The sequence below is a fragment of the Corvus kubaryi genome, unplaced genomic scaffold, assembly GCF_017639235.1.
Source record: "Corvus kubaryi isolate FWS band 111438036 unplaced genomic scaffold, C.kubaryi_AGA036_p1.0 37334, whole genome shotgun sequence".
NCBI lineage: Eukaryota > Metazoa > Chordata > Aves > Passeriformes > Corvidae > Corvus > Corvus kubaryi.
In genome coordinates, this window is record NW_024581108.1 from 3,671,109 (window position 1) to 3,698,382 (window position 27,274).

General features: G+C 39.6%; 1 protein-coding gene across 1 annotated transcript in view; it reads right to left on the reverse strand.

The window, feature by feature from the left end:
• The window catches only part of ASPM (assembly factor for spindle microtubules), a 27,581-nt gene extending 620 nt beyond the window's left edge, over positions 1-26,961 (reverse strand). The window contains exons 1-27 of the mRNA XM_042029897.1: positions 26,612-26,961; positions 25,239-25,382; positions 23,505-24,858; positions 20,989-21,090; positions 20,100-20,246; positions 19,235-19,480; positions 19,013-19,080; positions 18,329-18,470; positions 18,120-18,250; positions 17,695-17,870; positions 17,449-17,594; positions 17,285-17,370; positions 15,720-15,935; positions 14,650-14,860; positions 14,418-14,563; positions 14,187-14,315; positions 13,093-13,287; positions 7,532-12,157; positions 6,423-6,572; positions 5,951-6,117; positions 4,994-5,153; positions 4,284-4,493; positions 3,627-3,776; positions 2,179-2,370; positions 1,539-1,731; positions 901-1,055; positions 198-374 (exon numbers count right to left, since the gene is read on the reverse strand). Of these exons, the coding sequence (XP_041885831.1) occupies positions 198-374; positions 901-1,055; positions 1,539-1,731; positions 2,179-2,370; positions 3,627-3,776; positions 4,284-4,493; positions 4,994-5,153; positions 5,951-6,117; positions 6,423-6,572; positions 7,532-12,157; positions 13,093-13,287; positions 14,187-14,315; positions 14,418-14,563; positions 14,650-14,860; positions 15,720-15,935; positions 17,285-17,370; positions 17,449-17,594; positions 17,695-17,870; positions 18,120-18,250; positions 18,329-18,470; positions 19,013-19,080; positions 19,235-19,480; positions 20,100-20,246; positions 20,989-21,090; positions 23,505-24,858; positions 25,239-25,382; positions 26,612-26,914 (10,122 nt within the window). The 5' untranslated portion in view covers positions 26,915-26,961. The remainder of the gene's footprint in view (positions 1-197; positions 375-900; positions 1,056-1,538; positions 1,732-2,178; positions 2,371-3,626; positions 3,777-4,283; positions 4,494-4,993; positions 5,154-5,950; positions 6,118-6,422; positions 6,573-7,531; positions 12,158-13,092; positions 13,288-14,186; positions 14,316-14,417; positions 14,564-14,649; positions 14,861-15,719; positions 15,936-17,284; positions 17,371-17,448; positions 17,595-17,694; positions 17,871-18,119; positions 18,251-18,328; positions 18,471-19,012; positions 19,081-19,234; positions 19,481-20,099; positions 20,247-20,988; positions 21,091-23,504; positions 24,859-25,238; positions 25,383-26,611) is intronic.
• Positions 26,962-27,274: the final 313 nt, after the last annotated feature.

Sequence of the window (27,274 nt, forward strand, 5' to 3'; positions counted from 1 at the left end):
CAGCTTAAATCGAGAAAATGCGAGTGTGTTCACCATTTGGAAATACATATGTTCTAAACCAGAGTTTAGTCATAATTAATATTACAGCCATAACAGGGATGGTAGAGAGGGAGAGAAAAACAATTACAAACACCACCAAAACATTCAAGAAAAGTATGTCAAATTAAACCATTAAACCCGAAACATTTAGGTTTTACCAAAGCTCTTTTTGAGTCCTTTGAAAGGATAGCTAGCAAACAGCAGGTCTTTGTGAAAATGCTTCCTCCTTTCTCTGAAACTTTGTCCCCAGCTTTGCCTCTGTACATTTGCAGGAGGTCTAGTAAAGTATCTATAGAATTTTCTGCTTCATAAACTGCTCGAGTAGTTCTTTCATACTGTTAAACAAGAAAGAGACAAGAGAGTTTATATAGATAGAGCTTTAAAATATTTTTATTTTGGAGGTTAATATTTAGAGGTTAGAGGAAAAAGCAAAGCCCATATTGTCCCCTAGAATAAATTTGTAGCTGAACTGGTAACCAAGCAATAAAAATCGCTTCTGTATTTACACAATTGTAACAGATTTTTTTATAAAAAGGTACTTTCTGTGCTTCCCCCCTTGTTTAGAAACCCACAGAATCTGATTTTATATTTGAAATAAAGAAATAAATTAGAATAAGTTTAGAGAAATTTAAAAATACTTACGATAGCTTGAAACGCCTTAAGGACATGAAATAAATTTTTTTGCCAAAAACCTCCACATAACTATTACAAGGTAAATAAATAACTGGTTTCAAAAACAGTTTTTATTCAAAACTAGTACTTCTGTTGTTCCAGATTTATTCAGAAATTTTGTCCATAAACAAGTCCTACAATAAAGTAGCCCACTGCTTATAAACCAGCAAAAGAAAATATTCAAGTTACCTTTGAAACATTGAGTAGAACCTGAACTGAGTATCTGATCACATCCATGCACGGAACACTCCGGTTGCAACTTCGAATCAGAATGAAAATACTGAAGATTGCTCTGCTCTGGGCTATATTTTCACAACACAGTGGGGACAGCCGGGTAGCCACCTCTAAAACAATTAAAGAAATATAAATAAAGGGAACTCTGAAGTTCAAGCAAAATAATTGCAAACCAGGATATTCTCTATTTTTAAATAGAAGCGCAAAGCAAAAACTGCAATTATTGATTTAAGCATTTCTAAAGAAATAGTGTTAATATTTCAGACTAAAAATTAAGCAGACAAAAATGATCCACAGAGAGATCTACTGATAGTAAAAATGATAATAAACTTATGTAAGGTATAACATTACTAGGACTGACAGGAAATTAGAGCAATCATACAGGATTTCGTTTCTCTACATAACCATTTAAATATGGTTCTTAAATCAATAATCTAGTTTTAGTCTGGAAAACCCTCCATTCTACCCTCTAACATTCACATTTTAGAGTCATGCAGAAAGCCTAAATATCATTATGAACTCTTCTCAGCTGAAAAAAATCCAGTATTTATCATTCTGAAAATCCATCAGTTATAATAAAACAAAATACTGACCAAGGTGCTTTAGTGCTGCAAGAATGTAGGAGAGATGTTTGTATTTTAGAAGGTGTTCTATTGCAATTGCAGTTCTGTTGCCCAGTTTGTTTTCTTCTCTGCTCTTTTCATTGGCCTTTTCTAAACTGCATCTTAAAGCTCTGGTTTTTGCTGTGTCAGTCATCTTTCGCCAAGAATATCCTCTCCACAATGCCTACAGAAAAGGAATTCCACAAAGAGAACAAGTTGTAAAGGAGAGACAAGACAACAGAACTTCCATCACCATTCCAAATCAGTTATACACAAGCCTGCAAAATATTGAATGACCTTGGGTATTCAATTTTAAGTAATTAACACTCAGTGTTATTCTTTCATATGCTGGGCTTTCAAGACAAAAGGCAAAAAAATCCATGCCTATACAGTCCACACACACTCCCACCTAAGTCACCTGAAGTGGTATCTGCTTCATTATCTCTTTGCCTTCAGCTTTCATGGCTAAACTAAAGCTCACTTGGCTTGCAATTTCACTGATAAATTCATCAACCAAAGCAAAGATATTTCCTCTCCCCAAAAGCCCACGAGAAAAAAAACATAGACAATAAAAATAAACTAACAAACAAACCCAACCCAAACCCATCATTTTCTTACAAGAGGTGTTTACCTGAAATTTAATTATCCCCACTGCAAATCTCCTCCTGCGTCTGCAGGCGAGGAATCTCCGCACGTTTCTCTGGATTATGGCTGCTGCCTCATGCCTGTGATTCAGCCAGCCTCGAATCACACGTTGTAGTCGAACGAGTCTTTGATAATCTCTCAAAAATCTCTTTCGTTGCATTTTTGCTCGGAACCACCTCTGTTTAAAATGAAAGTACCTTCCTGTTTATTTAAAACCCTTCCCCTAAATTCCCTTTCCCCACCCTAAATGAGCACTGATAATAACTGAGTGTTTTAATGTGAGCTTTGACAGATACAGGTACTATAAACATCATCAGTCATGTGTAATCTCCATGACTCTGACTGGCCTTGGGTAGCTGAAATGCAAGACTGCAGAATGAAATCTTAACTAGGAGCCACTAGGGAAGCATTCTGAGGAGAGAAGGGTAGAGAAGGAAGGGTAGAGGAGGGGACAGATAGAATAGTTTTCAGTTGGAAGAGACCTACAATGATTATCCAGACCAACTGTCTGACCACTTCAGGGCTGACCAAAAAGATAAAATATGTAACTCTCCCAGTTTATACTTGTGTCCAGCATTACTATGTCCTAGGAGTTTTATTTCTCTTGGCTGGCTTTTAAGAACCACCACTCCACTTTTCTCATTTCCCAGCTCTGTTCCTTCCCCTCTATAAACCAAGAAAGGAGACAGGTTACTGTGTGCCAAATGAGAGCAAAAAACACCCTTTTCCATCCATTCTCTCTTACCTTAAAGGGAAAATCTAACTTATGGGGAGAAATAACAATTTGTATGTATAGAGAAGTAGTCGGGCAAAGTTTGCCACGACATCCTTGACCAGAGAACAGCTATTTCAGGGTTCCCATTTCAGCCTCTCCATTTACCCAGTGCTGACCCTCCCATACTGGAACTAAGCTAATGGTCAGTTTGGAGACCTGAAAACAATTTTTACAATTTGGTAGTGCTGCAATACAGACCTGATTTTTGATCTTGTTTTTAGGTAATTAAAATCTGGTTATATTAAAATGCTGCAACGTACACAGACTCTGGTACCACTGGGAGATCAGAAACATCCAACCAAATAAATCACAGCATCCCAAGGGATTGCTCCTATAAGATGCTCTACATTTCACAAACCTTACAGGTTGTTGTGTCTGACCTTTTCTACCTCCAGTAGGATATAAAGAAATAGGCTAAAACAGCACTCGGATTCCTTTAGCAAGCTTGAGGGTCTGAAGGAAACAAACTTTCCCATCCATCCTCAGCTTTAAAATGCTTAAGCTGCCAAAGCTTTCTTAGCTGTGTATAAGCAGCATTATTTAATAAACCATAGAATTCATAATTTACCTTTTTCACATGTGAAGGAGCTACATTGTCTTAGCTCACAGAAAACAAATTAGACTACTATACAAAACCACGCAGCCTTAATCAGACCAACCTGTATTATAAGAACAGATGAGATCTGGATTTGTGCAAGTTTTAAGGTGAGGTGAATCCTGTAGGCCCTTTGAATTTTAACTGCAGAGATATGATGATATGCAGCTGCTGTAAAATAAAGAAGCCTCTTCTTTTGCTTCTGTTCTGAAATCTGTAGAAGGAAAACAAAACAAGGGATATCATTAATTTTCATACTCTGAGGTAGCTGGATGGCCACACAAAGAACATAGTACACAGCAATATACTACTAGATACTGGAAAATCACCTCAGAATTAAGGAAGCTACCTACCTCCCTGCAGAACCAGGTCTCTAATCTAAATGATAACACAGAGAAGTGATTGTAAGCAACAACATCAATACATAGCAGAGAACAATTTCATTGTAAGCCTGTGTGTGAAGAAGCTAAGCCACAAAGATCTCAGAAGCTAAAACAACATCCAACAGTGAAAACCTACTTCAGTTCTAAAGGATTGTAAGAAAAGGTTCAGATTGTGTTTGATCTATTCTGACCTGCCCAATACTCAAAGCAGACAACAAGAACTTGATTTCAACACCAAGAAATCAAGTTTTCCTCTCCTTGCCAGTCAGAATTAATGGTAAGACAGCTCTAGAGATACTTTACATCCCAAGCACAGTTTTAATTTGAATTATACCAACCTTTTTCCTGACTAAATAACCCCGGATAAGTGCTTGCAGTTTAATGACAGCTCTTCTAGTCTCGTTGTATTTCTTAAATTGAAGCCTGCCTTCCTGCCAAGCCCGCAGATGTTTCTGGATAATTACAGCAGCAGCTTTTTGTTGAACAAATTTCCTTCTTGCCTTGAAACCTCTATATGCATTTTGGATCAGACATGCAGCCTGGTGCTTCTGAAAAAGATTTCAAAGAATGCATTGATAATTAAACTTTTGTTAATTCATGTCAGGATCAATGTACATTTATTTTTAGTTCTAGGTGTTTTTTTCCATCATAAGAACAAAAATGGAATGAGAAATACAAGTAAACTCCTACAGTACCAGTTTATATTAAATGGACTTGCACAGTTTGGAAGGTCTTTTCATTTACCTAAATGGGGTCAAAATATGGGCCTAATCTTTTGCAAGCAATAAAGTCAGCAGAAAATTTAGCATTTTATTTTGGTATTAGTATATAGAGGGGTAATTCAACAATTGGAACTGTTCAAAACCAAAAACCAACCCTGTTACTTAGAGCAAAAATGGACATTTAATATTTCGAAGATTGAAGAGCTTTGATTTGAACAGTCTTCTCTTTGGTCCCCACCTTTTCTATGCTTCTGCACATTGATGACAAAAATCAAATATATTAAATTTTTTTAAAATAACCATGGCATATTGAAGTGAAAACATACCTTTCTTAGAAGTCTCCTAGCCCTGTACTGCCTGTATGCCAACTGAATCTTAACTGCAGCACTCTTCATTGCCAGATACTGCTGCCGAACCATTCGCGCAGTGCGCGTCGCTCTCCAGACTCTTTGGATGGTAAGTGCACAGGACTTCATTTTCAAAAACCTAACATGGAAATGCATTTTTAAGTAAGAAAACAGTGATGGTTTATGAAATCATTTAGATAGATATTGGAAAAGCAAAGCCGGTCTTGGAACACTAGAAAATGGGAATAGCCAGCAATGTTGGCAAAAGGACTGATTTTAAACAGAAGATGCTTCCTGTTTTTCCATAGGAGGTATTGCCCTAACTTGCTGCCAAAGAAGGCTGGGGAGGGACACAGCAGCTTGAAAGGCATTGGACAGACTGACATACAACAGGCCCATAAATAGGATAACAACAGGAACAGGCAAGGAAGTTTAAAAAGCAGGGATGCTTAGGGAGGACCTTGCATCCCTGAACAGCATCCTCTGCTGCTACTGACATGGACACAGTTCATGACATGAACTACCAGGCTGATCTCATAGCAAAATAAACATAAACCAGTTTAACAATTCCATTGTGGATTAAAATGAAATAGCTTTCCAACCTACAAGTTGTATGCTAGAATTTTAACAATATCCAGAACATTTTTCTTGCAAAACACAGAGAAGTGAAAAAAAGATCAAGGCCTACTCTTTCTGAAGCCCAATAAGCAAAATTTAAATTAGCGAGGAAGCTTCCATTCCAGAAAAACAGTTAAATGTAATGAAAATCTTGTGCAAAAGAATAACCCCACCAGCTCCAACAGGGTTATACTTATGCATGTCACATGGATGCTGCAGGGGCAGAGCCTGAGAACCTAAAGAGTACAGTGCAGCACTAAATAATTCTATAATAAAAGCTTTGAAAAGTAGAATGATTTCTCTCAGATTCAGTATTACCGAGTCTGCAGCTGTTGGGTTCTGAAGTGACTCTGAATAACAAGGGCAGCTCTGAGCACAGACGTGTATTCCTTTCGTGCCTTGTAACCTCGGAACCAGGCTTGGATGACTTGTGCTGCTCTCATTTTGCTAACCCACTGCCTGGCTTTATATCCTCTGTATGCTGCCTATTAGAGAAATAAAAATAAAACAAAAATAAATCAGAACTTTTAATGGAATGAACAAAATTAAAAGGAAAAATATCACATGAACAGGAACAACTTTTAGTATTTCTATCTCTAAAGTATTACAAATATTTGATTTCTCCCAACTAGACAATGTTTTCAAAAGCAAGTGAAACACATTCAGGGAAATACCACAAATGCCACTCTTTAATATTAATCTGCAAAACTAACTATATCGTGAAGAAATGAATACAAGAGAGATTAAAAATCCCAAACAAACACTCAATAAAAGCCACATGTATGATTACCTGAATGGTAATGGCAGCTTTTTTCATTTGATGGAATCTGTGTTGATCAATATTCCGCATCCGATGGGCTCTGTAGTGCTGCTGTATTAACACAGCAGAAAACTTGCACTGAAGGTATTTCTGTCTCTGAATAAATCCACGGAAAGATGCCTTCAAAGAAAAAGACAAACTTGGAATATTTCACTTCCATCATAACAGCTGGGAATGTTTGCGTATTTCTACGTACAGCTATACTCCCTAGCTTGTTATGAAAACAACAATATAAAGAAGTATATTCCCAATTTCAAAATTCATTCTTTTTTTCTACCTTTTAAGGAAAGTAACTATATTTATATTGTTCAGGATGTATAAGTTAAACATTCAGAAAATAACTAAGCAGCTGCCAATCCCCCCAAACCACGGAGGTGAAGAAAGCACACCTGATTTTTATCAGTTAAGCAGAGCATGTGGTCTCCAACAAGAAAGTAAAACCAACCTAAGAAATTCTCAAAGAATCCTAGAACGGTTTGTGTTGGAAGGGACTTTTAAAGATGGTCTAGTTGCAACTCATCCAACAGGGACAGGGATGCCACCCATTAGACCAGACTGCTCAGGACCACAAATGAGAGATTATTTATTTCCCTTTCTTCGTTGATTTGGGGGAATTTCCCTCCTTAAATTCCTCTTCAAAATGTTAGTTAGGCACTCAGGTTAGTCTAGGGCCAATTAGTGAACCAAGGGGGATTAACATGATCGATTTACTCACACCTTCCTAAACACAAGTCCTAAAGAATGTAGCAATCGTGGTTTTTGCCAAGTATGTCACTTTATACCCACTACCAGTGCCCTCTCATACAATACACGAAGACAGCTTTCATTCATATTCCCATCAAAGAAAACATTCATTAAGCCACTAATATTCAGAGGCAAAATTCAGTTGTCTTAAAGAACCTTATTTCTGTGTACTGTGGTAGTAAGCTTTATATATCTGCCCTGTAATACACTTCAGAAACTGATTCTACTTTAGCTTCAAACTAAACTTGGTTTGCAAGAGCAGTAAATATCTTTAAAACACCTACAAATGAAAGCAAAAATACACCCAAATCCCAGTACTATTCATCCAAAAGTACCTGAAGTTTTATTGTGCTTTCTTTAATTTTGTGAAACCTCTTCCTTTCGATGTATCCTCTGACTGTGGCCTGCACAAGGATAATGTTCCTGCGGGTTTGTAAGTAAGTCATTCTTTGGTGCTTCACAGTCAGGTGGGAGCGGTAGTGCCGCTGCAGGACAACTGCTGCTCTTTTATAGCTCTTATACTGTGATTTACATTTCTGCATTAAGTAATAAGATTGTAATGTAACAGCTGCTGCTCTGAGTTGGATGTATTTTCTACGCTGTAGAGCCATCTGAAGAAAAGACTGAATCTTTCTTGCAGCTCGTAGCTGCCTTGCTGTTTTTCTTGCTTTCATAGCTCGGAAGGCAGACTGAATAACTACTATTGCTTGTCTTTGAGCCAAGTACTCTGCTCTCTGTGAACGAGCCCTGAGACACGATCTGTACCACCTCTGGACAGCAACTGCTGAGCTCTGGATCAGTGTATAGTGAGTCCTTGCTCTTTGGCACCGGAACATCGACTGGATCATTATTGCTGCTGCTTTCTTTGCAAGAAAGCGTCTCCTCTCCACGCGCATCCGTAGGAACGATTGAATGCGCCGTGCAGCAACATTGGCTTTATACAACTGCCTGGCTTTCCTAGCACGAAAAGCAGCTTGAAGGCAAACGACAGCCTTTCTTATTTCTGCATAGTTTCTCATGGCAGCTTCTCTTGCCATTTTGGCTCTGAACCTCTGCTGTGTGACTGTGACAGCCCAGCACAGCTGTTTGTAGTACCTACGTTGTACATACATGCGATAGCTGGACTGTATTACAACTGCTGAAACATGCAGGATTTTCAGTTCCTGCCGTGCCTTCATGCCTCTGTATGCTGCTTGAATAACAAGAACAGAACTCTTCATTATCAGATACTTCTTGCGTTGGTCCCTTCCTTTCAAATAGGATCGATAGCAGTTCTGAATAACCATAGCTGCATTTCTCATATTCTGATAGGCCCTTCTGTCCTTGAGCATTCTGTAGGCTGCCTGTATTGTACTGGCAGCTAAATGCATGTGCTCGAGACTCCTCCTCACCCTGACACCTCTGTACACAGCCTGGATGAGAATAGCAGCTTTTCGGAGAGACTGATATTCCAAAGCATGCTGCCTTGCCAGAGCCAAAGCTCGGTACCTTCTCTGAAAAACAAGAGTAGCTGCTTTAAGAGAGAGGTATCTCTGACGTTCTCTGAAGGCTTTAAAGTTTTTCTGAACCACAGTCGCAGCACAGTGCATTTCTCGCTGCTGTTTTCTTGCTCGCATGTCTCGAAAAGCCCTCTGGATACAAGTTGCTGCTTTCTTTAATGAAGTGTAATGCTGTACAGCAATTTTCCTGAGCCTATGGGCTCTGTACCTCCTCTGTATTAGCTGGGCTGCCCACCGAACTCTTCTGTAATGGCAGTACTGCCTATACATTCGGTAGTTTCTCTGTATTGTAAGTGCTGCCTCATGTTGTCTCTTCAAGAAGCATCTTGTTTTCATTCCTCTGTAGGCAGCCTGAAGAACTAAAACAGAATTGTACAGTTTTAAGTACTTTTCTCTCTCATGCTTCCCTTCCCTGTAAGCTCGATAACGTTGCTGTATGATTACTGAAGCAAGCCTGAGTGCTCGATAAGAAGCGTAAATTTTACGCATTCTTAACATTGCTTGAATAACTGTAGCAGCTTGATGCATTTTCTGCACTTTTTTTCTTACCACAAATCCTCTATAAGCAGACTGTATGATAACAGCAGCATTAAGGAGAGAGAGATATTTTTGACGCTGAATTTTTCCTAGTTTCGTTGCTCTGTATTTTCTCTGAATTACAACAGCAGCTGACTTAATGGAAAGAAAATGTTTTCTTTCCAGAAATGTTCTAAACCTTCTTTGAATAATCACAGCCGATTCATTCATGGTTCTGATAAGTCTTCTTGTTTTCATACCACGGAATGCAGCCTGGATGCATAGTACAGCATTTTTCATAATTGTGTAGTTGTGAACTTGTGCATCTCTCTCCTTACAAGCACGGAACCACTGCTGAATCTGCCTTGTTGCAAGCAGCAATTTTCTGAAATCCCTCTGTTGTTTGTGCATCCGATAATAGGACTGGATTATTGCTGCTGACCGGTGCATAGTTTTTAAGTCTTGTCGGACTTTCATGCCTCTGCAAGCAGCCTGGAGGATAGTTACAGACTTCTTTAGTTCCAAGTACTTTTTGCGTTGTACTTTGCCTAAACAAAATGCTCTGTATTGCCTTTGAATTCTTATTGCTGCCATTCTCATTGTCCGATATTTTATGCTCATGCAATGCATCTTAAACATGGCTTGGATACAAACAGCTGCTTGGTGCATACAGCGAACCTGTCGCCTCACTCTTAAACCTCTGTAAATCGCCTGCACTGTAACTGTGGCTCTTTTTAAAGACAAATATCTCTGCCTTTGACACTTAGCAAGAATAACTGCACGGTAACGCCTTTGAATGGCTATAGTTGCAGATCTAAGTCTTTCATATTCCTTCTTGACCAGGTGAGATTTGAAGGCAGCTTGTATAGTTGTAGCAGCTTTGTTTAGTTTGATCAGTTGTTTCCTCACAGTCATCCCACGGTAAGAAGATTGCAAGACTAACACAGCTGCCTTGGTTTTTAGATAAATTGCACGCTGGGTTTTTTTCATACAGTAGGCTCTGTAGTATTTCTGAATCACCAAAGTGGCTTGTCTCAGTTTCTTGTATTTTAGTTGATTTACGTGCATTCTGTAATAGGACTGAATGATTGCTGCAAGATGATGTTTCTTCTGAATCGTTTTTCTCACAGCTCTCCCCCTCCATAGTGCCTGAAGATGCACCGCAGCATTACGCAACTGGATGTATTCTTGCCGTTGTCTCTGGCCTAGAACCCTGGCTCTGTAATGCCTTTGGATGGTTAGCACAGCGTGGTTCACAAGCCTGAATTTCTTCACAGCCATGAATTTTCTGAAGGTAGACTGTATCCTAGCAGCAGCAACATGCTGTCTTTGAATCTGCTTCCGTACCTTCCAGCCACGAAAAGCTGCTTGTAAAGAAAGCACTGCTGCTCTTGTCATTAAGAAGGTCAGTCTTTGCCTCTTACCAGCCTTACAATTTCTGTACCACCTCTGAATCACGATGGAGGCCTGAACCATTGCCTTGTGTTTCACTCGTGCGGCATGAGCTCTAAAAGCAGTCTGAATTTTAACAGCAGCTCTGTATTCAAGTTTAAGCTTTTTTCGTGTTTTATAACCCCTGTAGGCTGCCTGTATGCACACAGCTGCTTTTCTAACTTGCAAGAACTCTTGCCTGTGACAGCGGGTCTTTTTGCAGGCACGGTAACGCTGTTGAATGACAATGGCAGCACTATAGATGCTTAAGTACCGTTGCCGGTCCCTTTTCATTCTGTAGCAGGCCTGAAGTAATACTGCAGCCTCCCTCAACCTTTGTATTTGTTTCCTGACAAGATAGCCTCGAACTAGAGCCTGAATTCTTATGCAACCTCCCTTCAATTTCCTAAAATCTTCTTTAAATTGAAGGGCATATCTCCCAGAGCGATACTTTCGCTGGACATAAAGCGTTGCTTTCCTCAGTGCACAGTACCGCTTACGGACTTGCCTCATTTTTGCAAGAGCTTGAATCTTCACTGTGGCATCTCTCAACTTTCTAAATCTCTTCCGGGCCACGTAAGCACGGAAACTTGACTGAATTTTGATCACAGATCTCAACACGTGAGCATCTCTCCTGGCTTGCATCCCTCTGTAGGCAGACTGGAGAACAATGGCAGCCAGGCGCACTCTCCGGAAAGCAGCAGCTGCGTTTTTAGCGGCCACGTGTGCCCTATACCGGGTTTGAATTACAGAAGCAGCATTTTTAATCTCTTTGTATCTCTTTACTTGTTGGTATTTTCTCATGTGTGACTGCAACGTAGTAACAGATTTTTTTAATTGCAGAAATCTTTGTTTCTCTTGTTTCATTCTCCACATTGATTGAATAACACGCGCTGCTTTTGCTTGTCTGTACAGCTCTCGTGCCTTCATGCCCCTAAAAGCAGCTTGGAGGACTATCACTGCTGCACACTTTTGCAAATAAGACTCTCTCTCAGCCTTCCTCAGTTTATAAGCTCTGTAGTACCGCTGAATTGTCACTATTTTCACCCTGTGCTCCTGGTAAACACGTCTGGTCAGCTGACACCTGTACCAAGCCTGAATCTTGATAACATTTTGCTTAATATGTAGATACTGCTTCTGGTCTCTGTGCATCCTGTACCAAGACTGTATGACAAGGGCAGCCCTCCTTCTCTTAGCCAGTTTTGAAGATTGCCATTTTCGGAAATAACTCTGAATCACCAGAGCTGCTTTAATTTTCTGTTGAATTTTGTATTTCCTCCATTTTCTGAATGTAGACTGAATAGTAAGTGCTGAAGACTTTATGATTTCATATCTTTGCCGATCTATTTTTGCCAACTTAGTTGCACGCAGATGTCTCTGAATTGTAACAGTAGCCCAAACAATTCGTTTATATGCAGCAACAGACTTCACCATCCTTATCCTTGCTTGTACAAAAATAACACAGTGTCTTAGCTGTAAATATTTTTTCCTAGCAGAGTATCTCCTCCAATAAGCCTGCAGGTAAAAAAAGAAAAAATTTTGTATTTTCTTCATAGTATCTTGAGTTAAGCATGAGTCAGGACTGTCATCTTCAGACTTTATAAGATTTCTCATTCCTACTTATCAGAACCACAGAGTATTCAGAACTGGAAAGACCCACGAAGATCGAGTCCTACACTTGAGTGAATGGCCCATACCAGGATCAAACCCATGACTTTGGTGTTTATTAGCACCATGCTCTAACCAACTGAGCTCATCTCTGGGTCTTAATCCCTAGGAAGGTAAATCCAGAAATCTATATTAAAAAAAAAACAAAAAAGCAAAACCTAAATGTTTGTATCATTGCTTTTTTAAGCTTTCTAAATTCTAGGAAAAGGCTAAATTTACCCTGGCAACAACAGATTTCCTCTTAAACCACTTGATAAATCAGCAGTTCTTTAATATCTATTCTAAAAAGTCTCAGGAGTGCAGTATTTATCTTTGGGTAATGGTGGCTAAAGTATCTTGAAAAATTGAATAAATTGCCCAAACTACCATTGCCATGTCTGCCACTTAATATGCCCACTGCAGGTGACATAACACAAGGAGAGTAATTTTAATTTTTTTTAAAAGCTTCTTTAAGTAATGTTCAGCAGCTGCAAAGAAAACCAACACAGCCTGATCAGTCCTTACACTGACTATTTAAGGCCCCGTGTTTTAATGTTCATGGTATTCCAAAACATAGAAGGAAGGAATAATTGTTAATTTAATAGCACATTACCATCTTTCCCTGGAGAGAAAAACTTACTAAACCTCTCAAAAGCAGAGGAGGAAAAAAATAATAAAAAAAAGTATTACATTTCATGGAAGCATTAATTGCTGCAAGCAGCACAAATGCTCCTCAGCAAGGCTATTTCTTAGGGGTTTCAGGGGGTTTCCTTGCCATATAATCTCACTTTAGGTTTTATTACCTGAATGACTGTGGCAGATTTATTTCTGACTTGCTCCAGCCTTGCCTTTTTCAGATTGAAAAGAGTCATTCTGGCCAAGTATCCTCTCCAACGCTTCTGGATGAAAATGGCTGCATTCTCTTTCCTCAGGATGCGTTGGCGAGCCAAGAAGTTCATTGCAGATTTTTGAATTATCCGAGCAGCTCTGTCTCTTTCCTACCAAGAGTAAATTTCCATTGAACATTAGCTATGGAATTTTCACTCAAGTTTTTAATTTGAATAACTATCTAGAGCAATTTCATAAAAATATAGTACATACGCACACATTGTAAGATTAATTAATAAAAATAATGCCTGCAATGTTTAAAGGGTTTTGGTTTTGATTCCTTCTCCCCCACCAGCATCTTTACTATTAGTTATTTCAAAAGAGTTGTAAAGGCAATGTTTTGTCGTCATTATTAAGGTTGTGTAGATTTTATAAAGTAAAGTAACTGGAGATGAAAAATCCTAAATACAACCCCTGTCCCCTTCTACACCACAGAGCCTTAGAATATTTCACTTGAATTCTGTTCCAGCATCAAATAATATCTAACTTAGTAAAACACAGTGGTGGCATTTATAAACCTTAAGTGTGTCAGCTTTGAAACCCTCACAAGCTCTGGTATAAATACCAGAAAATCAAGATACAGAATATCAGAACTCATGAAATTCAATTCAAAAGACTGGTGAAGCTTAGCTCCTTAACAGAAATAGTAAATCCATGCAGAAGTTTAATTACTCCTCTCATCTTGTAGACATTGACAGGAATTAACTACTCCTTTTTGTTTTAAGGAAGCAGTGCAACTATTATATTTGAAACATTGGGAAAAGAGTTTAAGGGGTGACACAAAAAACCCAGTAGCCTTTAAACACCTGTAATTACTTCAGGAGGCTAAAAGAAAAGTGAAATTTAGTAGATTACACCACCAAGAAGGCCACATATTTTGATGATAGAAATGGCACTCATTAGTTTAAATGCCAGTATTACTCCAAAAAACCTGTATTTTCCATTGAATTTATATTCTCTATTTTTTCCTTAATGCAGAACCTATGAATATTGCACAAGCAAAGAGTACCTGAGAGCGTTTCAGTTCCCTTTTCAGCCTGTAGTTCCTCCAAGCGGCCTGAATTAATCGCGCAGCTCGAGTTTCTTGCCGAAGATCGAGAAGCCGTGAACACAGAAATGACAGGTAGGTGATAACAACCTACAGAAACACAGAACACAGCAGGATAAGGGCTGTTCAAAAGAGCAGGACACATTCACAGTAGGGCAGAACGTGTTTATATAGACTCCAAAGGCATTTTACCTTCTCATCAGGAATTGTATTTGACATGTCCGCGTGATGAATCATTGCTGGTATCCCACCTAGGTCAGAAACTGCAGCATTGATCAGCTGGAAGTTTTGCTTTTCATTGTCCAAGAGTTCCTTGTATAGGACTGAGGGAGTTACAGCTTTGTAAAGACAAAACATTAATCAAATCAAATTGTGCATAAAAGAAATAAGTCTAACATGAACTTCTGTTCATCAAATAACTCACTTTGATCAAACATTTCTTCCACAACATTTAGAGAAGTGTCAGACTCAGATGAGGAGGAGGAGTTTAGTCCCACTGTAACAGTTCTCGAGCATTCTACAGTTTGAGTTGTCCGTTGGCACACAGCTTCCAAAGGCACGTAACAGGGGTGATAGTGATGAATCAAATGGCATAATACTCTGCCATCTGAGAAACACACCGTGAAATTTTCCACCTGTTAAATAAAATAAAATACAAATTCCTTGAATTTTTCTTACTAGTTAATAGGTATAAACTGGATATTAATTTCTTCTCTTGTACCTTTAAATGTGACCAAGTGCAAATTATTTTTTAACAAAAAAAAAAAAAATAGGTAGCTATTGCTTCCTTTGAACATTTACTGTAAAGTGACATACAGCTGTGACAATCCAGAAACCAAAAACGTGTCAGTACAGTGAACCTACAAGGGAACCAATCTTTTAACAGCAGGATCCCAAGTAAACTTCTACAGATACCTTTACATTAGGTTTTCAATGAAGAAATAAGTTCTGAATTTGCATCAGTGCTAAGTGCTCTGTTTTACCCTTCAGAAAGGCTAGCAGCTGCAACAGTACTCTGACCAGAGTCAGGTCTCTGACCAGGGCTTCCCTTCTTGGAATGAGCAAACATATTCCTTCTAAACAAACATCTCTGAGGAGATGAACTGACCTTAGCCCAAATGTTAGTTTAATTCTCATAGTTCTTATAAACACTGAAAATTCTAGGCACAAATACTTTTAAAATGAAGGCTCATTAAAAGTCCACAGACAATTCCCATTCCAGCAAATATGTTCTATTTTTGAAAAGCATTTTTATCCACAAGACTAACTGGAAGAGGAAATTTTTTTGGTCTGATTTTTTTTTTTAAAAGAGAGCTGCAGCTAAACTCACAGAGTGATGGCTATTTCAAAACAGATTAAACAAAGTCCAGAAGGATATTTACAAATAATTACCATTTACTTCTACTGCATATTTGATAGTTTGAAGAACTCTGCTCTGTAAAGAATTATGACAGCACAGGGTGTATTTGTTGAAGTGTACACAAAACTATTTACCTTGATATTGTAAAATCCACAAACAGCATTAACCCATGCCATCAGCAGCTTCACATTTTCACTGTAACTCTGAGATGAGAAGTTACTACTGTCTTGCTGTACTCTAAAACCAGTTGCAAGAGTCTTGATGGCACCTAATCGTGCTTTTCTCCTGTGTGTGTTCTTCAAAAACTCAATTTCTTCTTTTAACTGTTCCACATTCAGAAAAACATCCACCTGTTAGGAAGAAAAACAAAAAATTGATGTGTTAACAGTCTGACATGCCAGGCATTACAGCCACTGAATGCAGAGCTTTAAATGTGGCATTTTTAAAGAGAAACTATGCTCACTTTAGCAGTACCTGCCACACAATCAGTAGTAGATAATCTGGATTTGCCAGCATAGATGGCAGATAAAAAACCTTAAATCTACCCTTCCCACAGTTCTGTGTAAAACAGTTACTGCATTAGTTAATAGTTGGGAGAAACAGGGAAATTCCCCAAAACAGCCCATGTAATTTCAACATGCTCTCAGAGGAAACAATTGGAGTCCTGCCTGAATTTCCACTGAGCCCATGTACCAATCCTCCTCTTTTAAGGGATTCCAAAAGGACTTGAGCTGGTGTTGTGATGGAAGAAGATTTGGAGAACAAGCAGCATATCCACAGTGTTTGGATAAAGCCACTACTCACTGAAATTATTTCTCTAATCAAAAGCAATGCAACTGTGACACACGCATCAGAAGAACTAACTGAAGGAAGTTAACTTAATAGTTACTTAATAGTGTAACAGTATTTAAGAAAAAAAATAACTACATTAGATTTTTATTATATTGTTCTACCTTAGTGATAGTTCTGTAGCTAAAGTCTTTAATATTCTTGCTTTACATATACTTAATTGCACTTATATTCCTGACTACCTAGTGGTGAAATTCCACCTTAACTTATTTTGTTTTGCCTTTCATGCATCATGTTCCTTCCAACTGGACTTGTCAGTTGGACATAGTTGGACATTTATTTTTAAAATATCCTGTGACTCAACTCTTAAAACAGTCTTAAGAAAGTTACTTTAACTTCCTCTACTAACTTTTGAAATGTCATTGTAGTAATGCCTAAGAAATCTTCATTCTTATTTCAAGAACGTTTCATCAAATTGACTGTTTCAGATAAAAGGAAGAAAAAGTAGAAGAGCTATAGCTTCAGAATTACTCTGTAACTGTTTATCAGTGTAACCTCAAAATGTCCTTTTAGTAAGAGTCCACCTGTAGTTTGAGATCAACATTATTTTAAAGTACCAATTCTGCTACTATACAGCATAAACTCAGAAGTTCAGTGTTTTCCAAAAACGTGAATGAATGTGTAAGAAAAAACACAGTTAAAACATTATCCAAGCTGTATCGTTAGGGAACAATTCACAGTTTAGTAATGTTTACATGGAACTTTAAATGTGCAAAGCAAATAACTTCAGTCTAAAATTTGATTAGCAGAGGCTTTCACAGACATCAAATATTCCTGAAAAGACTGGTGTTTTCATTATTCCTCCGTTGTAACTAGCAAAAACCAAACAAAATAAGCAATTGAATAGTACCTGGAAGGCAAAGACAATTTTCCACAGCAGTGCTAATGTTCGTTCCCTGTGTCTATCCACGATATCCCTGGAGTCAATTGAAGCACCTATCAAATAAAACACGGGATTAAAATGTGCACCAGTTTTCTGATGCACTTAGAATAAGCCTGATTTCTAGGCCTTACCACTTTCATCCTTCAAGTGCACTCCTCGCTCTTTAAGGACATTAAGAACTATATCAACATTATGCATCTTCTGTAGCCGACTTATTGCAGGAACTCTCAGTTGTTTTGAAAGACTCCAATTTTTGGTCAGAAGCTCCACTGTTCTCCTAACAAAGGTAATTGCATGGTTTAATGCCTCTGATGAGCTCACATTAAGTATTATATAAAAGAAAATAAGTATTTCAATAGAATTCTGTATCAACGCACACAAGACGAATGCCACATTGTAAGTCCACAGCCAGGTTTGTAACAGCAAAATCAAATTCATCAAGTGGAGTTTGAATATGACTGACAGGTAGTCCTAAGTAACCCAGGTGGCGGGAAAGGTCACCTTCACCACTCAGGAAGTCCCGGGAAAACGCAAGCAAAAGGTCTTTGCTAGCCTAAAATTGAAAAAACAAATAAAATCTTAACATTACAATATTTGTCAAGCAGAATACAATTTTCATCCCTTGTACCTCCCAAATTACATTTCATATTTACTTCTCTAATTCTTAAAATTATGTATCTTTTAAAAAATTATTTTTAGTAAGTCACGCAGCTTTAACTTTTGTCAGATTAAAAACAATGAAAAAATACTACACTGAGTCTTAGGACAATACTGGAGAGAGACATCAAATCACAGCTTTCACCTTGAACTCTGCATCCTTACAAAAGAGGCAGGGGTCATGGTCAATCATTCTGGAACGTTTGGCACAATCCAGAAAGCAAACCAACAGCAACCATTTTTTCAGTGTGAACTTTGACAAAGCTTCTTCATGACCTAGAATGATAGAACTCAGTAAGTGATAGTTAAAAAATTAAGTGCTACAAATAAGTTGGTTTTGGAAGTAATCATTACCTTCCCGGTAAAGGTGAGGTACAGTGGGATGTCTGTATTCAGCTGCAATGTCAGGGTTCCAAAGTAAGCGATTAAGGATAAATATTGCTAAACCCATAACATCACTATTACTCTCCAAAGCTATCAGTTCTCCATAAATAGTCTAATATGAAAGAAGGGGAAAAAAAATGCAGAAGTGTTAAAAATTACCTTAAACACTATGGGATTTTTTAAAATATATACAGTTTTGAATTTCTAAAATAATAAATGGCAATTGGTCTCTAAAACTCAAAGAGTTTTCAACTAAGTCACTGAAAGGTAAAGCCAAAGGAAATTTCAGAAGATCTAATCTCATTTCAAAACATGTATGATCATCTGAGAAATCAATCAGGAACTTCTTTAAGACAGCCGCATTCTTCTCCAGTTTAGTAAAGTGAAACTGATAGGTAAATGCTTTTGTGTTATTGGTCAGGGAATTAACTTCCAATTTCCTTCATTAAATATTTTCCTTCTTAATAAGGTAATCATTTTTTTAAAGCAAGTACATTGGAACAATTTTAAAGATAGTCATCATGGTAGAACTGAATTGAACCTACCTGAATTAGTATGGCAGAAAATACAAAGAAACGCAAAACAACCTCTACCAAAAAAATTGCTAAATGTCCTTTAAACTTATAGATTATAGACTATACACAGTGCACTTACCTCCAGACCTATACGCAGCCATAGAGGGTTGTAAGATAAAAGCCAATTAAGGACTTTCTGCCTTTCTCCTGCAAGAGAGCATCTTTTAATATTAGATCCAGCAAACATTTCATATCGATGCAAAAGTTTCTATTAACCAATTTTAGATTCAGCAAACCGAGGGTGTGAATAATCCTTTCCATACTTACAAGGGGACAGAATGCCAGGTTTCAGACCTCTTACCTATGTCTTTCCAGAGGTGCCTGTCCCTCCGGACCAGCAGGCGCCTGCTTTCGATCTCCACCTCGAGTCTCTGGATGGCTTTAACCATGGCTTCGGAGGTGAACAGGCGGCAGGCCTCGCGCCGCAGCTTATTAAGCTTACGGCGAGCTGTGTACGCTTTTAGAGACGCCTCATCTTTCGTGGGGGCCTTAGGAAGGCTCATCTTGTGATGGTTCTCTTCTCCCAAGATAAGAGCAGCTGCGTTTACTGTTTAAACACACACAAAAAGCAGGCATTTACATCTCAAATAAAGGTAGCTTTGCACACCTCATTTATTTTTTCCCCTCTCTAAGCTGACAGTTCGTTATTTTCATTCTAACTAATGATTTGTCCTTCAGGAAGTTTGTCAGCTGTTGCACTAAACATATGTTGTCAAGTACAAGAATACTAGTCAAGTATTAAATATAAGAACACTTATTTCGTAAGTGAGCAGTACTAGGAATTCAGTTTTAAGTCTAATGGTTCCATCTTCAGTTTTTTCAAATGAAGCTAAAGATAGAGGAAAAAGTAAGTTTTCCTTTTAGTAAAGTGCCAGCTATAATGTTTTCCAGCAGGTGGGGATTCCCCACTCTACACCCACTGAGCAGCGCAACAACCACACATTCCAGTGCATTCTGGTTGCAGAGCACGCTCCTCATGCCGGGGGCGTGGTGCGCTGTGCTTGCCATGAGCAAGTGAGCTATCCACACATATCAGAAGGGGAAAAATATGACAACATGACCCTGAAAAGGTTTATGGTTAAATGAGTACTACTACTCATTAGTGTTTAACAAATATATAATATAATGCTTAAAAAAATGAGAAGACAAAATTCTTGTACTCTTACCTTGTGAGGTATTTGTTTTTACATTGAAGTCATCTGGGGTAAGTACAAAATTTAACCACCAGGTGAAACCTCGTTGCTGCTTCTCCTTCCAGCGTTCATCATAAAACATGTTTTTAGCAGCAAAAGGCATTGGGTGCCTAGGGATGACTTATAAAAAAAATCAAAACAAAACAACAAAAACTTAAGCCTTTGCAATTCTCAAAATGTTTGATAACCCATATAATGTTTCATTGTGGAAAGGATTAATGTTTGAGATTCCATTTAGCACTATAGCCAAAAAAAGCAGATTATTAAAATCATCAGTGACTTGCGGATCAGGGACTATTAAATTAATTTCAGCCACAAAATATGGACTAAGCTGTTACAGCACTAGAACTAAGACAAGATATCTAGAACTCAGGCCATTGCAGTGGGGCAAACCCAAGCTGAACTGGATTACATCCAGGAAGAACTATCTTATAGATGCATTTTTCAGAGCAGATCAACTCAGTATTCTTAACTCTGCAAAAGTTTTATCTTGTTGGGAAGAAATTTTCTCTTCTGAGGTATTCTGTTGTTGCCTTAAAATGTTATCAGATATGGAAGAGGTATTTAACTGATAACCATCAGTAAACTGGGAGCGTAACTGTAATGTAGCTTTCACACTTACAGGCCAGTCTGGAAGAAAGTAATACTTACTCTCAGCTGACCATGTGTTGCAACCAATTTTCTTATAAGTAGTCAAAACAGATCACAAAAGGTTACATATATTGTTCTACTAGGTATTGATTCATTTTAGGTACTATCTTCTATTTCCTCTCAGTTCTAACCAGTTAGGTCTTACCTGACACCAGCAGTACAATTGTGACATTCTGTTCAGTGTTTTACTAAACACCCGGAGTCTGCCTACCTGTTTTCAGTGGTTTCACAAATGTCAGGTGCGACTGGGCCAATCCAGGGACAGGTTTACTAATTCTCTTGGTAGTTTTAGATGCCTTCTGAAGTGAAGAACCTACCAGCATTAACACATAAATATCAACAGGAAATATGTCAGTGAAAGTTAATGCATTAAAGTTCCTATCACTTCTAAAGCACAGAACTAGAGTAATTCCCCATGAACCATTCAAAATACCAACAGGAGCTTCCTGTTGATGGAAAGTTACAGAAACCATGTTGGTTACAACTAAAGGGGAAGAATGTTCAAGAGCAAATAACTGCTGTTGTACATCACAGTTCTTCCATAACCCTAAGGAAATGCAGCATTTGAATTTCATTATATGGCTAGAAACACTAGGCTAATTTGTACAAACTTTTATTAGAACATGCAACAGGGTGTATTCTATAAAGATTTGGGGTAAGAGTTATGAATTTTAGGGCTTTATTCACTCCTTCCCACAGTTAGACAGCTTACTACATTGGTATTCAATTCAGAGCAGCCTGACTTGTGTTAGTTTGTGCACCAAGGCACTAGTTAATAAGTATTATCCAATGCACAGATACAGGATTTAAATAAAACACAAGGAAAAACGCAGATCCAGGCTTTCTCAACATGGTGCAACAAAGCCTTTTAGCACAATCATACTTTCACATTAATGCCAAATGAAGGATAAAAATGTATTCTGTTGCAGAAGAAGTACAGTTGCTGCCTGACAAGATGGTACTTCAGAAATAAAAAATATTGATGATTTGAAAAGGCAAGGAAAGAAGATGTGTGGATGCAGGGAACTACAGACTGGTGAGTCCCACTTCTGTGCCTGGGAATATCATGGAATGGATCCTCATGGAAGTGATGTTAAAGCACATGTAAGACAAGGAGATGATTCAAGACAGTCAGCATGGCTTTACTTAGGACAAATTGTGCCTGACCAGTTTGGTGGCCTTCTGTGGCTGACACTGTCAACAAGGGAAACTGACTGATGTAATCTACCTAGAGTTCTGTAAGGCCTTCCACACAGACCCACGTGGTATCCTTGTCTCCACATTGGAGAAATATGGATTTGGAGGGTGCACCACTGGATAAAGAATTAGATCCGTGGCTGTATAACCAGATGGAGGTTAGTGATGAATGGTGTCCCTCAGGGATCTATCTGTCTTGGGACTGGTGCTCTTTAATACCTTTATCAATGACACAGAGACAGAGATCGAGCGCACTCTTGGCACATCTGCAGGTGACACAAAGCTGAACTGTGCAGATGCCACAACAGACTGGGAAAAGAAATCAGGGAGAGTAGTCCTGCAGAGAAGGACTTAGGGGTTCTGGTGGATGATAAGCTGGACATGAGCCCACAGCGTGCACTCAGAGCCCAGAGCGCCGAACGGATCTTGGGCTGCGTCAAAAGAGGGGTGGCCAGAGGTCATGGGAGGAGATTGTTCCCCTCTACTCTGCCCTTGTCCAGCCCATCTATCTTTATCCTCATGGATTAATAACCTGGTAGATAACACACCTTTTCCTGCTGCATATCAACACTTTCAGCACGTGATTCTTTTGCAGACCACCTTAAAAAGCCTGACATTGAAGTGCATTACTGAAAGCCCCAAATCAAATCCAGATCGCAGAACAGATCATTAAACTGAAGAAAGCAGCATGTGCTATTTTGATCTAAAAGCCATGATGAATTTTTCCTGTTAGTTAAATTTTGCAAATTAAATGCATCTTTAAGTTACAGACCCTCATTCTTTTCACATTCCAGAGCATATTGGGGATTGGAAGAGCTAGAAAACCCAAAATAAACTGAAATGCAAGCCATCAGGTTTTTCTGATCTTCAAGCAACAAAGTATTGGCAAACAATAAGGCAGAGAGATCTACACAAGGCTGACAACAAGGTAAACAGACAGTAAAAAGGAGGAGACTGAAAAAAACTTAGGAACTTCTTCACTAGAAGGGTGGTTAGGAATTATCACAGGCTGCCCAGGAAAGTGGTGGAATCACCACCCCGAAAGTGTTGAAAAGGTGCATGGATGTGGCACCTGGGGTGATGGTTTAGTGGTGAACATGGTGGTGCCAGGCTAATGGTTGGACTCAATGCTTCAAGAGGTTTTTTCCAACCTTCATGATTCGACATTTGAAAATATATGACAACAGCAATGGAGTCAAACAATCACAGTGGTAAATGTACGTGACAAATCTTGTGCAGTAAGTTTCCAGAAAATTTGAATTACGTAAGAAGGGCTCTGCTCAAGAGCTTTTATATACTTTCCCTATTATTGCCATTAACAAATTTACACAGGAATAAAGTAAATTTGAAGCCAATTACATAACCAAAACTCTGACCTACCATTCAATTTTTTAAAACGCATATTGCAAAGGCTCACATTTGAGAGATATGAAATATTGCTGACTGTTCCTGGACAGTTCAGTTTGCTATACACATTTCCTAATCAAAGGCATCTTTTAGAAAATGGTAAATGAAGGAAACACTTCTCACCAGCTTTCTTTCTCTGCCCCGCTCTCTCTCCATTCGTGGGTTTGAAAGCTGATGGTCGTCTGATCGTACGGGTTTGATTGTCCGTGCTAGAGGTCAGAGCTCTTTTTCTTTCCACTTCTTCCACATGCACTGGAGCTGCAACTCTACTATTTCCTAAACACGTTTCACTTTTCCTCTTACGACATGAAGAAGTTGATCCAGTAGGAGATGAATTTACTTTGTCATTGTGACACTTATTTTCAGATGAAATTGCACCTGTAACTGGCAGGTGTTTTGAGGTTTCTGCTTCGGTATGTATAGGCACCACATTAGCACATCCTATTATTGCTTTATTGAGGCATTTTTTAGATTTTGGCTGGCGGGTTTCCACTCTTGTTTCTTCAGTAGCACCAGGCTTACTTTTTATGACAGTGGCAGAAAGAATTGGACGCTTTTTTGTTTGCTCTCTCTGAAAAAGACTGTCAGTCTGAAGCTCCTCTGCAGAAGGAAAACTGCAGTGATCTTCCTGGGGTTTATCATAATGAAGCGCCTGTGATTTTACACAATGTAACTCAAAGACTTCATTTAAGTTGTGTTCTACGTGAACTTGAGTTTCTGTCTCTACACCTCCATCTTTTTTCCATTTTGAGGGTAGAAATCTCTTAACAACGTAAGTCTCTGTGGTGGACGATATTAATGCTGCCTCAGGTTTAGGAGTCTGTGACTGTTTATCTGACAAATTGTCCTTCACAAATTGATCAGGTGACAGGACTGGAAAAGACTGTTCTGTTACATCTATATCCACTTGATAATTGTCATTTACAAAAGCATCTGGACTTAAAATTCTCCTTGAACTTAAAACAGGTGCAGAGGCTGAGTGCTCCGGAGTGGAAACTGGTGAGAGCGTAAAATTAAGAACTCCTCCATCATTTGAAATTGGCAGTTGTGCTAATCCAGCAGAACTGGAGGCACTTTCAGATTGTGATTGATTGCGCTCAGTAACACATTTATTGATGTTACAGCTGTCTATCTCAGGCATCAACTCCTCATTTCCAGAGGCAGCAATATCCCCAAACGCAGTAGACCTTCTCAGGGCAAGTGGTGTGTGAACAGTATTGCCATGTTCCTCTGCCACTCGTGCAATAGGAGATGGAGGCAGCTGATTTTCTGTGCCAGCAAGAGGGTCGCTTCCTTGGGATATATTATTCTGCACCGTGTTCTGATTCTCACGTGACTGAAGTGGACTTCTAAGTCTATCTGCCTTCCGAGAAACTCGAAATGTTTTATTAACAGTTTTAATTTCCAGAGTGTTCTTAGCTTTTATTGCAGATGTTCCTGAAGAGTTTTTCTTTTTTAATGTTTCCCAAAGACTCTTCTGAAAAAGAACCGTAAATAAAAGTTAGTGTGCTGGCTTTCTAAATTCTTCTACATGTAAAAGTGAACATCACTAGCATATTCATTCAAAGTTTAAAAAGGCTATAAAAAGAACACCTAATCAAAAATAATTCACTATATGTTATTTGAAGGCTTGACAACCATTTATTTGGTCATGTTTTAGTTTTATTCTTTAAGCCGTAGTGTATCAGTACCTACTTTCCAACCCAGCCAAAAAAAGTTGAGGACAATGGGCATTTCCACAGCATCATTTATCACTGAGTTTTGCAATAATGAAACAGAGTTTTCTAGTAATAAAAAACAATATTTGCATCAGCCATGCCAAAGTAACAGAATTAAGACACAAACACACACACACACCTTTTTCTTCGGGGGCTGCTCAGCAGCACCAAGGAGCACAGCTTGATGTTTTACAACGTCATTAACAACAAAAGTCACCAGTTCTCTGATTTTTCCTTCTTCTAATGGTGTCCATGTGATAGAAACAAAGATTCTTTGTCCTGCCTATTGGAGAAAAAGAAATATTTAATATCTAGCATTTAGGTACACTTTTGTAACATTGAAGATGAAGTAATTAATCAAACCAGGAGCAGTATATAGAAGTAATATACATTCTGACAACATGAAATGACAAAAAATTGTTAAATGTTTAAATGTCAGTTTTCCCTCTCTGATACATAAATTTAAGTGACCCCTATCAAAAATGTTGTCTTACTAAAAGGACATATACCTCTTTATCAAACTATAGTGGAAAACAAGAAAAAATACATATAAATATGACACATACTAGAAAGGAGAAGGTTTGAGTAAAGGTGAGTAGAAGAAATTACATAATTTTTTGCACATATTAATCTTATAAATCCTCTACAGTAATTTTGAGAGAATTATAGTGGGACTAATAATCAGAGGTTGATTTTTAGGACCTTAGCTGACTCTAAACACAAGTGTCAATTTTTTCAGTTAAATGACATGCTAACATGAGATTTGACATAGAAGTTCTTTGAAAAAAAGGGAAGATACTGCAAATGATCAAGGAAGGCATTAAACTTTCTATCCATTAATTCCTACAGGAACATGTTATTCCAAGATTTCGAAGTGGGACTCCAGCCTGGTTTTATAAGCCCATTGTTGCAAATCTCCAGAGTGTTTCGTTCTCTCTCACAAACGCTCTGGACAGTCTAGATAATCATAGATGTTTGTTCATCTAAACTATTCTTTTAAAAACTGGCATTGATTGGACTAGCCACAGTTTGCATTTCCTTAGGTGTCATAAATGTTTAGTCCTATTTTAAGCATGCTTTGCTCTCTATTGTGTCACTAACTAACGTGCAGAACAGCGAACTGGTATCCTCTCCCCTCAGCCTTTTTCCTACACATATGTCCTGACACTTTTTGACAGGTCTCCGTCTTTAAAACATTCCCAAAGAACAATCCATTTCATTTCAATTTTTGCTCCTCGCTGCAAACACCTGCTTGAGTCAGGTTGTGGCGCCTTCGCGGCCTCGACAGCCCCTGGCCCGAGGGACCCGACCCCGCCACCCCCGGCTGCAGCCACCGCCCTTCAGGGGAACCGGCAGACACGAGCGCAGCACGGACACGCACCGCCCGCAGCGGGGCCGCGACTGCCTCAGATCGCGGCTGACGGGGGCAGCCCCCGGCCCTGCGGCCGATAGCACTCCCACCTGTCCCCTGGCGTGTCCCCCGCCCCCGGCCCCGCAGGTCCCCCCGCCTACCTCCACAAGGAAGCGGCGGTGCTCGATGCTGAAGCCCCTGGCAGCGGCCGGGAAGCGGTCGATGACCACCTCGGCGTCATCCTCGTTGGGGTTGTCGATGCCCAGCAGGCGCGTGCGGGAGGCGCCCACTCGCAGCCGGCCGAAGCTGAGGAAGGGCGGCCGAGAGAAGTAACTCAGGACCAGCACGGCGGGGCCCTCGTCCGCGTCCTCCTCGCCCCCCCGCACGGCCCAGCGCCGCCGGCCGGGGTTCTTGGCGGGGCTGAGGTCCCCCCGCGCCGCTGCGGTGACAGAGCCGGCGGCCATGGCCAGGCGGGCGCGGGGCAGCGGCTCCGCACAAGCAGCGCTGCGCCAACCGCCGCGCGAGCGTTCAAACCCACGATTCCGCCAATCCCCGCGCGGGCCGGGCCCACTAACCCCGCCCCGTCGCGCATCAGCCAATCACCGCTTGGCTCGCGCCCATTCCAACCCGCCCCCTCACCCCTCCGCCAATCAGCGCCCGGCGCTTCATTTAAACAGCCCGAGCCGGCGGGGCCGCGAGCGCGGCGCGTGAGGGTTCTGAGGGGTTCGAAATGGAACAACGGCGGGCAGCAGCCGCCCTGACAAACAGCTCTCCTCCCCACGCTGCAAAGTAAACCCACGAAGCAAGCAAAGCCAACATGGGGG